Source organism: Hyla sarda, chromosome 1 (assembly GCF_029499605.1).
Source record: "Hyla sarda isolate aHylSar1 chromosome 1, aHylSar1.hap1, whole genome shotgun sequence".
NCBI classification, from domain to species: Eukaryota; Metazoa; Chordata; class Amphibia; order Anura; family Hylidae; genus Hyla; species Hyla sarda.
Genome location: NC_079189.1, coordinates 528,969,402 through 528,983,873, shown reverse-complemented (window position 1 = coordinate 528,983,873; position 14,472 = coordinate 528,969,402). Strand labels below are relative to the sequence as shown.

General features: G+C 41.6%; 1 protein-coding gene across 1 annotated transcript in view; it reads right to left on the bottom strand.

The window, feature by feature from the left end:
* Positions 1-8,144: 8,144 nt before the first annotated feature.
* MAP1B (microtubule associated protein 1B) overlaps positions 8,145-14,472 on the bottom strand; it is an 84,970-nt gene continuing 78,642 nt past the window's right edge. The window contains exon 7 of the mRNA XM_056539731.1: positions 8,145-13,282. Coding sequence (XP_056395706.1) covers positions 13,127-13,282 — 156 coding nt within the window. The 3' untranslated portion in view covers positions 8,145-13,126. The remainder of the gene's footprint in view (positions 13,283-14,472) is intronic.

Below are 14,472 nucleotides of genomic sequence, written 5' to 3'. Positions count from 1 at the left end.
GCCAGCTGGACTTGAATATTCATGGGCACTGGCCCGTGAGCACTCAGTAGGCACAAGCGCTCACGTGACCAGCACCCACACTATAACTCAGTGTTTCTGGTTTAGTGTGGGTGAACGGGTGACTGTTTTCCTTCAAACACAACTTATGTGTGGCCTTTTTCAAAGCCCACGTTGCTTTATCTTCCCCCCCCCCCCCTTCCGACAGATGTCTGTCCCGCTGTTGTAGTGGGAGTTGTAGTTTTGCACTGCTGGACAGCCACAGGGGATCACTGATGCAGTATGTCAATCTCGGCCTATGCTGCCTGATCTTGAACTGGCAGCAGGAGCCACAACTACTTTAAATCAATAAGCAGCGCTGGCTGCCGGGACGTCTGATGAATAATATCCTTCCTCTCCACGCTGCAACCTCAGGGGCATCACTCGTCAGACGTCTCCCCATTGGGAGAGATTTATCAAAACCTGTCCAGAGGAGAAGTTGCTAAGTTGCCCATAACAACCAATCAGATCGCTTCTTTCATTTTTTTGTGGCCTTTTCCGAAATGAAAGAAGTGATCTGATTGGTTGCTGCGGGCAACTCTGCAACTTTTTCTCTGGACAGGTCTTGATGAATCTCCCCCATTGAACCTGCCAGAGCCGCAGTGATCTGTGTAAGAAACCTATGGGCCCAGGCTGTTAGGGCCACCAAATGATATTACAAATACTGAGTGTCTGGTTAGGAGAAACAAATATAATGTACCCACAGGGAGTAGCGCCATTTTAATAAAAATTGCCAAAAATCCCTGAGATAAGTCATGCAGAATATGTTAAAAAGGTTTTTGGATTTTCAGCCAATCAGAAAGCAGCACTACTAGTTTTTTTGATTTTCAGCCAATCAGAAAGCAGCACTACCCAAATAGAACTCCCGTGAGGTCACACATGTGATGTCATAACCATTGTCATCAGTGAGGGGCTAAACTGTAGGAACCTAGGAATACACATTCATACCCGCCTGTGACTGGTAAGTATCACATCTTTTTGGTCTTTAGTGCAGTTCCATGTGCATTTCTATAATAAACATGTAACTAATCTCTCTTTTCTTTTCCTATCTTAGATGCACACCTTCCAGGCTGTGGGGCAGCACATACACGGACACATTGGCCCAAATTCTAGAGGTAACCTCCTTTAGTATGCCCAGAGGAAGGGCAGTACAGTAGCCATGGATTCCCTACAGGTTTCCTCCCCTCTGGAGGTTTTTCCTGTCCTGAGTTAGTTACTGTACGCTCTTTGTGAGTGATGGAGGTTACATAAAATCCCTACACAAACAGTTTTGTAAATTATAAATAAAGTTCCCTTTGTTTAAACTGTTCTTTGACTTGTTCGACTCATTTATTTTATTTCTGTGTGTGAAAAATTGTGTTAGCAAAATGTGGATGACAGAAGTGTCCAAAACTGCTGCCCGATCTGCACCATGTGATGAGGTGAGAGGCGGCTGATGCTGGGGGGTACAGTTGTCCAGGCAACCGTAGGGCACCCAGCAAGTTCTGATGTTTTATGCCCAGAAATGGTTGGCTACTCACTTTGTCAGAAGATTCTCATCCTATATATGAAGACAATCAGGGATCAAAACCTGTGGAGAGGAAACGTTGACCAGTTGCCCATAGCAACCAATCAGATCACGTCTTCTATTTTTCAGAGGTCTTGTTAAGAATGAAAGAAGCAATCTGATTGGTTGCTATGGGCAACTGGTCAACTTTTCCCCTGCATGGGTTTTGATAAATCTCCCCAATAATTATTACAACCATGTCACACACTTAGGGTTGCCACCTGGCTGGTATTTTACCAGCACAGCTGGTATTTTGGACTAGTGTTGCTCGCGAATATTCGCAATTCGAATATTATTCGCGAATATCGCATATTCGCGAATTCGCGAATTTCGTGAATATAGCGCTATATATTCGTAATTACGAATATTCGTTTTTTTTTTTTTCTTCACAGTACACATCACAGTGATCACCCCTCTCTGCTTCCAACTTGTGTGGTGTAAAGAAGGCTCTAATACTACTGTGTGAGACTGGCGTGTGAAAATTCGCATATGATAATTTTCGCATATGCGAATGTTAGCATATGCTAATTTTGTTTGTGCCAATATTCACATATGTTAATTTTCGCATACGCGAATTTCCGCATATGCGAAAATAAAACGAGAATATAACGAATATGCGAATATTCGCGAATATATGACGAATTGGGGGCCGGGGTGTGGGGGTTGGGGGCTGGTCGACCGAATGTTAACCCCCCCCCCGGCCCCCAATCTGCTATTGGTCGATCGCTTCTGATCCACCAATAGCAGGGACAGGAGGGGTTGCACCCCTGCCACTTAACTCCTATCCCTTCAGGGGGACCAGGGGTGTCTTGGACACCCCCGATCCTCCTTATTTTTGGGTCACCGGTTTAGCAGAGACCCGTATGAACCGGAATTGCTGCAAATCGCTGGTGTGAATTCAGGACCCCCCTGGGCATTGGCAAGGGATGCCTGCAGATTAATATCAGCGGTCATCCCGGTCCGGTCCCTGCCCGGCGCGCAGGGGTGACGGAAATTCCCACAGGGGTACAAGTACACCCTTGGTCCTTAATTACCAGGGAGCATGGGCGTACCCAATATGCCGGTGGTCTTTAAGGGGTTAATCTTCTCCCTTTGTGCTGAGTGTGCTGAGCTCCTGTGTGTGAGGGAGAAATCTTCACCAATCAGAGCTCAGCTGGCAGAGGGAAGGGGCGGGGTTAGCTCTCTCCTCTCCATCTCTACATATCACAGCCCAGGGGGCTTAGATAAATACCAGCCATTGAATTGCTGGTATTTTTATATTACAAATACTGGCAGGGTGTCCAAAATAGTGTTGAGCGGCATAGGCCATATTCGAATTCGCGAATGCACTGTTGTCCGGGAAGAGCAGGGGGACCGTTGGTGACCGGTGCCGGAGGTCACTTACCCTCGGCGGCAATGCCCGGCATCGATCCTCGCCGGCAGCGATGACATGCGGCAACCTCCATGGATCCTACGGAAGCCGGTGAGTAGTTGCCTAGCAACATCTGGAAGGCTACAGTTTGAGACCACTATACAGTTGTCTCTAAACTGTAGCCCTCCAGATGTTGCAAAACTACAACTCCCAGCATGCCCAGACAGCTGTTTGCTGTTTGGGCATGCTAGGATTCGTAGTTTTGCAACAGCTGGAGGGCTACAGTTTGGAGATCATCGTGCAGTGGTCTCTAAACTGTGACCCTCTAGATCTTGCAAAACTACAACTCCCAGCATGCCCACACAGCAGTTTGCTGTCTGGGCATGATGGGATTTGAAGTTTTGTAACATCTGGGGGGCCACAGTTTGGAGATTACTGTGCAGTGGTCTCTAAACTGTAGCCCTCCAGATGTTGCAAAACTGCAAATCCCAGCATGCCCAAACAGCAAACAGCTGTCTCGGCATGCTGGGAGTTGTAGTTGCATACCTCCAGCTGTTGCATAACTACATCTGCCAGCATGCCCTTCAGCGATCAGTACATGCTGGGAGTAGTAGTTTTGCAACAGCTGGAAGCACACTGGTTGGAAAATACTGAGTTAGGTAGCAGAACCTAAATGAAGGCTTTCAAACCAGTGTGCCTCCAGCTGTTGCAAAATTACAACTCCCAGCATGCACGGTCTGTCAGTGCATGCTGGCAGTTGTAGTTATGCAACAGCTAGAGGTTCCCCCCCCCCCCCCCCTCCGTATAAATGTACAGGGTACATTCACACGGGCGGGTTTACAGTGAGATTCCTGCTTCAAGTTTGAGCTGCTGCAAATTTTCCGCCGCAGCGCAAACTGCTAGCTGGAAACTCACTATAAACCCCGCCAGTGCGAATGTACCCTAAAAACACTGCACTACACTACACTAACACATTATAAAGGGTAAAACACTACATATACACCCCTCACACTGTCCCCACCAATAAAAATGAAAAATGTATCGTAAGGCAGTGTTTCCAAAATGGAGCCTCCAGTCGTTGCAAAACAACAACAACTCCCAGTATTTCTGGACTGACTGTCCAGGAATGCTGGGAGTTTAGCAACAGCTGGAGGCACCCTCTTTGGGAATCACTGGCATAGAATACCCCTATGTCCACCCATATGCAATCCCTAATTTAGTCATCAAATGCTCATGGCGCTCTCTCACTTTGGAGCCCTGTCGTATTTCAAGGAAACAGTTTAGGGCCACATATGGGGTATTTCCGTACTCGGGGGAAATTGCTTTTTCTTCCTTTACCCCTTATGAAAAGGAAAAGTTGGGGTCTACACCAGCCTGTTAGTGTAAAAAAATAAACAATTTTACACTAACATGCTGGTGTTGCCTCATACTTTTTATTTTTACAAGCGGTAAGAGGAAAAAAAGACCACCAAAATTTGTAATGCAATTTCTCCTGAGTACGGAAATACCCCATATGTGGGCGTAAAATGCTCTGTGAGCGTTCAAGGCTCAGGAGTGAGAGCGCACCATGTACATTTGAGGCCTAAATTGGTGATATGCACAGGGGTGGCTGATTTTACAGCGGTTCTGACAAACGCAAAAAAATAAATACCCACGTGTGACCCCATTTTGGAAACTACACCCCTCACGGAATGTAACAAGGGGTATAGTGAGCCTTAACACCCCACAGGTGTTTTGACGAATTTTCATTAAAGTTTGATGAGAAAATGAAAAAAAAAAATTTTCACTAACATGCTGGTTTTACCCAAAATTTTTCATTTTCACAAGGGAAAATAGGAAAAAAAGCCCCCCCCAAATTTGTAACCCCATTTCTTCTGAGCAAGAACATAACCCATATGTGGATGTAAAGTGCTCTGCGGGCGAACTACAATGCTCAGAAGAGAAGGAGCACCATTTGGCTTTCGGATATAAATTTTGTCCGTAATTGAAGGCCACGTGTGCTTACAAAGCCCCCATAGTGCCAGAACAATGGACCCCCACACATGTGCCCCCATTTTGGAAACTACACCCCTCACAGAATTTAATAAGGGGTGCAGTGAGCATTTACGCCCCACATGTGTCTGACAGATTTTTGGAACAGTGGTCCGTGAAAATGAAAAATGTACACCAGTGGGCTCTAAATGCTCACTGCACCCCTTATTAAATTCTGTGAGGGGTGTAGTTTCCAAAATGGGGTCACATGTGGGGGGTCCACTGTTCTGGCACTACGGGGGGCTTTGTAAATGCACATGGCCCCCTACTTCTATTCCAAACAAATTCTCTCTCCAAAAGCTCAATGGCGCTCCTCCTCTTTTGAGTATTGTAGTTCGCCAGCAGAGCACTTGACGTCCACACATGGGGTATTTCCATACAAATTTTGGGGGGCATTTTATCCTATTACCCCTTGTAAAAAAAAATTATTTGGGGGGAAAGCCAGCATTTTAGTGAAAAAAAAAATTTAATTTACACATCTGACTTTAACAAAAAGTCGTCAAACAGCTGTGGGGTGTTAAGGCTCACTCTACCCCTTTTTTACGTTTCTTGAGGGGTGTAATTTCCAAAATAGTATGCCATGTGGGGAGTGTTTTGATGGTCTGGCACAATAGGATCTTCCTAAATGTGAAATGCCCCCCCCCCCCAAAACCATTTCAGCAAAATTCACTCTCCAAAATCCCATTATCGCTCTTTCCCTTCTGAGCCTTCTTCTCCCCCCCCAGCGAAAACTTGACATATACATATTAGGTATTTCCTTACTCGAGAGAAATTAGGTTACAAATTTTGGGGGGCATTTTCTCCTATTACTCCTTCTAAAAATAATAAACTGGGTCTACAAGAACATGCGAGTGTAAAAACTGTCTTAAATTTTGCTTACCTGAAAATTTCAATTCCTGGAGTCCGTAGGCAGCACAGTATGGGTTAACTTTGTTTCCCTGAACTTGTCAGAAGAGATAATCAACATAATTAAGATTAATGTAATTAATGATACATCACATAAATATCCCTGGACATATAACACAGAGTCGTTTTATAGCAAGATTTAATTAGGTGGGAACTTTGTGCTGCCTACGGACTCCAGGAATTGAAATTTTCAGGTAAGAAAATTTAAGACATTCCTGGACGTTCTACGGCAGAACAGTATGGGACTTAAGTAGCAGAAAACAACAAAGGGAGGGCATTATTTCTTAAACACTTCTTCCAACACTGTTTTGCCTAAGGCTGGACTACTGGAAAGGTCTAAGACAATAGTGTTGAATAAATGTAGTCGGAGTTGCCCATGTAGCTGCTCTGCATATTTCATGTAATGATATATAGGAAACTTCTGCCCATGATGTTGAAGCCGCTCTTGTAGAATGTGCCTTCAGGTCCTTTGGAGGATCCAATCCCTACTTCTGGAAGCAGAAGCTGATGGTGTTCTTAATCCAGTTGGTAATGGTCGATTTCGCCGCCTTTGAGCCTTTAGACTTTGCCCCAAACTGTATAAATAGATGCTCTGAGCATCTAAACGGTTCTCTCCTAGAGATATATTGTAGGACTGGTCTCCTTACAACAGCGTCCCTTGAGAAAGTCGGGTGACGAAACGTACGTTGGGACGGTGGTTACAGGCTTCCATTATGGGTAAGTGAGGTTCATTTCACCAATCATTATTGATATGCTTTGGGCCCATTCTCTATACCAATCATGTGATATAGCAGTTAGCTTTTCATTACCACTGGGGCCATTTTCTGGACCCCTGGTTACTTCTTATTGAATAGGAGCCATATTACATCATTTTCTGACCTCACTATATATCCATCCATTGTGATTATTACTTTTACTGTACCTGATCCACCTAGGTGTTTTCCGGTTGTATCTGAGACATCTCATTTTGTATTGCTTTATACATACACACCTGGTATTTTATCCTTATTGAAATTAGTCACATATGTGTGATGCTTTTTAACATTTTGGACATAACAATAACATTTTGCATATTTATCAGTAGCAATTGCTCTCTGTTTGAGTTTTTTCTCTTCTTTTGCATAAAATAGTTTATGGAGCTATACTGATTTACGACTTATAGACCCCTAGCACCTAGTACATATCATGAAAAACAGAGTACAATATATACCTATTTGGTGCAGTTTATTCTTTTTGTGTTTAATCTCCTTACTAGTGTTGCTCGCGAATATTCGCAATGCGAATTTTATTCGCGAATATAGCACTATATATTCGTAATTACGAATATTCGTTTTTTTTTTTTCACAGTACACATCACAGTGATCATTCTTCTCTGCTTCCAGCTTGTGTGGTGTAAAGAAGGCTCTAATACTACTGTGTGAGACTAGCATGCGAATTTTCGCATATGTGAAAATTTGCGTATGCAAATTTTAGCTTATGCAAATTTTTGTATATGCTAATTTTCGCATATGTTAATTTTCGCATACGCGAATGTTTCGCATATGCGAAAATAAAATGAGAATATTACGAATATGCGACTTTAGCGAATATATGACGAATATTCGTCCATATATTAGCAAATTCGAATATGGCCTATGCCGCTCAACACTAGTTTCCATCTTGGAGGGAGGGGGGGAGACTTGTCGCACTTCTGATATTTTACCACAATTTGCAGTCAACTAGATGTCAATGTGAAGTGCCAAATAAAAAGGAGACATTAGAAGGAAATTAACTGATCTCTGCAAGGTGTAGACAAGACTAGTTGTTTCAGGAACTGCATAAAATCCTGCAGAACGACCATTTGGACAAATTATTCCACAATTTACTTTTTAACCTTTACTTGCAGATTTTTTGTTCTTTTAAACTTCATTGTCAGGGATTGTACAGATTTTTAACAAGTGACATGAATTCAGCCAAATAAATATAATGTAGCTGCATTTTAGTGTCTATTCAATGGTCACAAATTCTGGGCATAAAGGAAAAGACAAATTTAGAGGCAACATAGGCTAGGGATTGCAACTTTAACACAGATAAAACATGGCAACATTGCAACCATCTGTATGACGCCTTATTCTTCAGAATTTGGCTTTAGGAAAATTGGGTCGATAGTTCACACTCAATAAATATTGGTGCAGGACAAGATGCCAAAACAACGATGTTGTGATAAAAATCCAATTTATAATGCAGAAATAAAAACACTTTCAAATAAAAAAAAACACATCAAAGAAATACTAATCCATTTTTTTCTTTTATTGTGGAACCAAGTTTGTTTCCTTTACATCAAAGATTCTTCAGTGGAAGTGGGGTATTGCACACAAATATCATAAAAGCACTACATATTACTTCACTGTAAACTAATGTTCTACATTAGATATGAATCGGTAGAATAGAGGTGATGCGGGATTATAAGACAATACCATACACAGCTGCAGACTGACACAAACACCATTCTGAATGAGAGAGGAGTGAGGACCTTCCCAGCCAGCCACAAGACTGATCCTGTCCAAGAGTTGGAAGATAGACCGCGGCATGCATATGTGTTAGCATTAGCATAGTTCATTGCTGCCAATTATTCCTTGTTATTACAGCCCAGTCTTGAGGGAATGTTACTTGCGGCTCCTTAGCATCCGAAGCCTGAAGCTATTGTAGTGCAGAAAAGCTTGTGTAAGTTCTTTTATATTCACTTGTTCTAGAATCTTTATTATTTTATTTTTTTTGTTACATGTCTTATCCAAAACTATGGACGAAGCCTTCTTATATTTCATTGAAGATTTAAAAGTGTACATATAAGTTTGTTCGTAGTATTTTGCTCAATTGCTATTGGAAAAAAATGGTATGATGTACTGTAAGTCCTTAATGGGTATACACAGTCATAATCATCCAGGAGTATAGTATAGCTTCATCTGATGGTTCTTAATGGTAAAGGGTAGTGTCACTGGCCTAGAACCAACTAAATAGTATGTCTATAGTAAAGTAAAATGCCAATTGCTATATCCAGAAATTCTAGTCGTTTACTGGCACTGAACCTGTCAAGCAGACAGCGAGACACACTCTAGACGTCAAGCTGTATGTACGAATGTGGGTAGCTCAAAATTAGTTGGAGGCTAGTCCTACGTAGAAGACTGTCCCTTGGGATGTCTTCACGCAGCCGTAATAATACAGGCACATCTCAGTGTCCATATTACAACTGAACCAAACCAGCATACTAGTACACACAGCCTGGTGTGGAACCATGTTTCCAAATACCTCAACCAAAGAGGACGCCATATTTCTATTTTCTGGTTTATTATACGTTCTATTCCATCTTTCAATCATTTGAATAACTGGTGGCAATCCCAGATCATAACCTGGAATGGCTCCCACCATGTGCTCACTACAGACTCCAGATAGTCTATTTTCCTATGAGTATAAGCTGCGCCATTTACATACTCTCTATACTGTACCCCTTCATAATACAATTACAAAGAATAAATTCTACTTTTATCATCTGGAATGTGATCTATACATAGTATACGTTATTGTCCTGCAATCACTCAATATTCCTACAAAACATAAAATACATTTGGTGGTATCAGAAAGAAACATCTATTTCTTGTCCATAATTCTAATAACAGTTTGCAGCTAATACAGAGAATATTTACACTGACACCAGTTTTAAGGATGCTAAGGATATTTTATGTGGCACAATAAAAGTCTAAATAACATATCAATCGACCAGAAGGGAAATCCTCTCTGGTAAATCGTCTTATAAAGTGAATACATTGCCCCTTTAATTCAGCATGCTCAGGAAGTAAGAATTTAGTATACACGGAGCAGAGGGGGTGGTCACATGTCACAAGTTTCCATGGCATAGTGTAATGACATAGTGCTTGAATAGCTTCCCTGAAAAGTTTTCATTCTCTTTATTTGACAGGCATAGAATTGTAGATATGGACTGTGAACAAATGTTTTTACAGGGTTTGCAGTTACCCGTCCTTCATGGTGAGGACTTGGGATATAATAGGTTGGAATGTTCCAAGAAATGTATTACTTTTTAAAACTTGGAACCACTTTAGACCATGTCACTGTGTCATGTATTTACTGTATAAGTGAAGAAACTCGAAATAATTAATATAGTTGTATGAGAATAGAAAAATGTATCTGCTTTATTCTAGTAACAGCTCCACTCTTGTCCATGGGCTTGTCTGTTGATGCAACTCATATCTGTTTAAAGGGAACCTGTTATAACTTTAATGCTGCCCGAAACAATAGTCACTGAGGTGGTTCCTTGAGGCTTCTACACGCCCTACCAGCCTTGATTGATAGATCATTTAGGTTTAGGGTGACATCTGTCAATCAAGGCCGGTGGGGCAGACAAAACCCACCTGGGACCTCCCCAATGACTTGTGGCTCAGGCAGCATGAAAGTGATAAGTTCCCTTTAAATAAATGGGTCTAAGCTACAAAACCATACAACCCGAGAACTGTTTCTTAAAGAAAGCAGCCATATTTTTCTAATTTGATTCATACCCTTTATGATCTAATGGTCCATACTGATAGGTGACTGTGCCAATGAGTAGCAGCTTGCTCAACATGCCGTCCTTGTGGAACAAATCATAAACTCATAGTATTCAATGTGTCCACAAATATCTTTGTAAGGTCAGTCTGTGTTCCACCAGAGGAACCGCACGTGCACGTTGCAGGTGCTTGCTTGAATAACTCTTACATACAAGTTAATGGAATGGGTAGGTAAAAATTGATATGGACACAGTGGGACAGGAAAGTGAATATTTACAGTGACTTTTGTGTTTACCCCGCTAGTTTAACCCTGTCTAACAAATGGGCAGTACAAGTGAACGCACCTGGAAATGGGCAGGGCAGAATGAAGACACATTCTAGTGCATTCAATTTATTTTATCCCTATTGAAACATACTGTCCAATATTTTAAAAAAAAGTTAATTCCTATGGGCAGGATCTGTTCAAAAACAGAGCAAATATTATATGATCATACATAAATAGCAAAGCAATAAATATCATTGCTTAAAAAAAAAATGTTGTCCTAATTCACAGCATTAACTGGACTGAACAAGTCCAAAACAGTACCAAACATCAACAGTGCAAATAAAATAGTATTACATTATAAAATAAATACGACAAATTATAAGACAAAACATACACATTCATTTAGGGCCATCACATTAAAATGACTTAAAGCATTGCGGTATCTAATACAATTTTCATATTCTGATCCGTTTACTTATAAAGCTGCCATCATCAATCTTGTCATATACCGTACATAAGCAAAGGCCATAAGATGCACCCATCATCCATGCACTGTAGAAGCATCCATATTGCACTTGTGTGTTGATCTACATGAGCATGTAGCATATAGATAGCAGTGGTCACCAGTCACATCAGTAAAGCATGCGACAAATTCTCATATCTTCCTTAGCTGACAAGATGTCTACCTCCACTGTGATAACATGACAGGTACAGTTAAGGAGGGTGTATAAAAATTAGATAAAGGGGTCTTCTTGTTATCCCAGAAACAGCGAAACTTAGGGCTACACAGATTTTGGCCATGACGGAGGTTGCATATCCATAGATCGCCCTATTGCACTGAATGGATTGTGCTGCATCACAGCTAAGATAACTGGCAGTGACCACATTCCGACTGACGCAATTAATCCATACGGATGGATTTTTGGTGACTGTTGGGATGCAGTAAAGGCCACTTGTGGATTGCAACATGCCCCTGCCTGTTATCGCAGTTCAACTTTATTCATGTAAATGGAAATGAACTGCAATATAGTGGTGCTGTATCTGAAATAAAAAAAAACAGACATCCTTTGTCTAATCCTGGAGAAATTCAATGTCAATGATACTTGGAAGAATTCTATGCAATTACTTTGCCAGTAACTGATTTCAAATACTGGGAATAAATGTTTTTGTTTTTTTTACTAAGTATAATAATAATAATAAGAAATTATTAGGAACCACTCTTGAAACTGACATTTTCCTTTCCTTACTCCTCTGAAAAGAACACTGATCATCACACAACCATAAGCAAAGTAACTCCGCTTGTAAAATCAAAAACTAAAATGAAGTTAGTTTTTCTTTTTACATACAATGAAAAAGGGTCTGTACATCTTTCAGAAAATCTTTGTAAAAACAACAAACAAGTAACAGAGGAGGAGGTCAAGTCAACAAGGACCAAAAGAATAAGAACACTCAATCTTCAACCTGCCTGGCAAAGCAATCGTCAGACACTCATTGTGTATTAACTGCAGTAGAATTGTTGTCCCCCTGGTGTGTTCCGTCAGCTCAGCACTTACCGCCCTACAAGCATGCACACACTATCCGACTTACGACCTAGCATACTTTTGTACACTTGCTGACTGAAGTTAAAAAATAAGTGCATTAAGTATCTTTGTACATTCAAGTCACTTCCTAAGGCAAATTCTCTACCAAATGTACTCCGAGTGCTTTGGTATTTTGCTTCTGTGTGCCGACTGTGATTCACAATGTGCGAAATTGTAAGATTTGGTAAGATGAATTTAGCGGGAGTATGCCTCAGACACAATGCTTATTTTTTCCACCCTGTAAAGTTATGTATATCATGGCATGACTATAGCAGGTATACTATTAAACATATTACAACACAATTAAAGCAATCTATATTAGAAGTGGTTGGGCCATGGTTTGTTTTTTACCATTTTTTTTCCCACCAATTTCGGCATATGTTTTGAAGGAAGAAGGGAACAAAACTCAGACCCTGTTACTGTAGGACAACAAATACTAATCTCAAACAACTGTCCATCCGACTCCAGTTTGCAGATCCCATTTTTTGTGCCTGCAAATGAATATTATAGAACAAAAAGTAATGGAAAAATCATCCTGTTACTACTGACGGAGTAATGCCACAATGGTCAGCCATCACCGGCCCTTCTTCTCCTTGTCTCTCATTGTCTTTCAGTCTTGAAGAAAGTTCCCATCCTGGACTAAAGTGAATGAATGTGTACAAGAGCATGTCCTACAAACCTGTATATTAAACCTGGACAGCAGAGCTTGCAGTGACGTGAACTTTATAGTTTGCCATGGAGATAATATATTGCTAACGTCTGTGTCTATAACACAGGATAGCAGTGGGCAATATCTAGTTCTGAAGTTAGTTCTGTTCTGTTGGTGACATTTCTAGTAATCTCTGTGTTAGGATGATGGAGCAGGCAGTGATCTCCTCACAGTTCAATTTTGCATGCTGGGAAGGATTCATCTTGCATAACAACTGTGCTGCTACTCGCTAGTACCATAATATTGAGGTCCTGCTGTTTTTCATGTGTCTCCTGGTACCATTCTCGCATCACCTCGGAATCATGGGTTGGAATGAGTGTGACCTGCAATTACAGGAATTGTGTAGATTGTTAGAAAATAATTATTTAATCCTTATATGATCAAACATTCAGACTGGTGTTTTAGAACCCTAGACACAAATAATCTAAAGCACTTTTTTCCTTCACCCCACCCCAAGGACGTATCTAACAAAGAAGAATTAAAGCGCTCTCCAAATGGTGATTATCACATAAAGTCTTCCCAGCCTGACAAGCGTTTGCACCAATCTTCTGCCATATCTCCTCTGTGAAAGTGACCAAGGCCTGGGAAGGCTGGAACAGTGCAAAACTGAATAATGTGTCTGCACATCTGAAGCGCTCCCAGCATAATCTGTTTATAAACCTTTAATGATAAGCATCATTTGGAGAGTGTGTTAGTTCATCAATGCTTCTGATGATGACCCCTCCATATGGCACCTCCACCTATTGATCCCTGATGTGCAACCCGTGATCTCTCCAGTGTATGTGACATAGAGGCAGCTTGTGGGACTGCTATTAGCCCATTAAGGAGACAACGACCATCCCTGTATGGACCCATCCAGTTTGCTACTGAATGGTTGATGTTTGGCTCAAAGGTCATCATAAGGATATGGAAGGGAAATTAAACACCAAGAATGGGGGTCAAAATTCAGCAGCGTGGAAATAAATACACTGCTCAAAAAATAAAGGGAACACTTAAACAACACATTGTAACTCCAAGTCAAAGTCGGTGAAATCACACTGTCCACTCAGGAAGCAACACTGATTGACAATCAATTTCACATGCTATTGTGCAAATGGAACAGACAACAGGTGATAATTATAGGCAATTAGCAAGACACCCCAAATAAAGAAGTGGTTCTGCAGGTGATGACCACAGACCACTTCTCAGTTCCTATTCTTCCTGGCTGATGTTTTGGTCACTTTTGAATGCTGGTGGTGCTTTCACTCTAGTGGTAGCATGAGACGGAGTCTACAACCCACACAAGTGGCTCAGGTAGTGCAGCTCATCCAGGATGGCACATCAATGCAAGCTGTGGCAAGAAGGTTTGCCGTGTCTGCCAGCATAGTGTCCAGAGTATGGAGGCGCTACCAGGAGACAGGCCAGTACATCAGGAGATGTGGAAGAGGCCGTAGGAGGGCAACAACCGAGCAGCAGGACCACTACCTCCTCCTTTGTGCAGGGAGGAGCAGGAGGGGCACTACCAGAGCCCCGC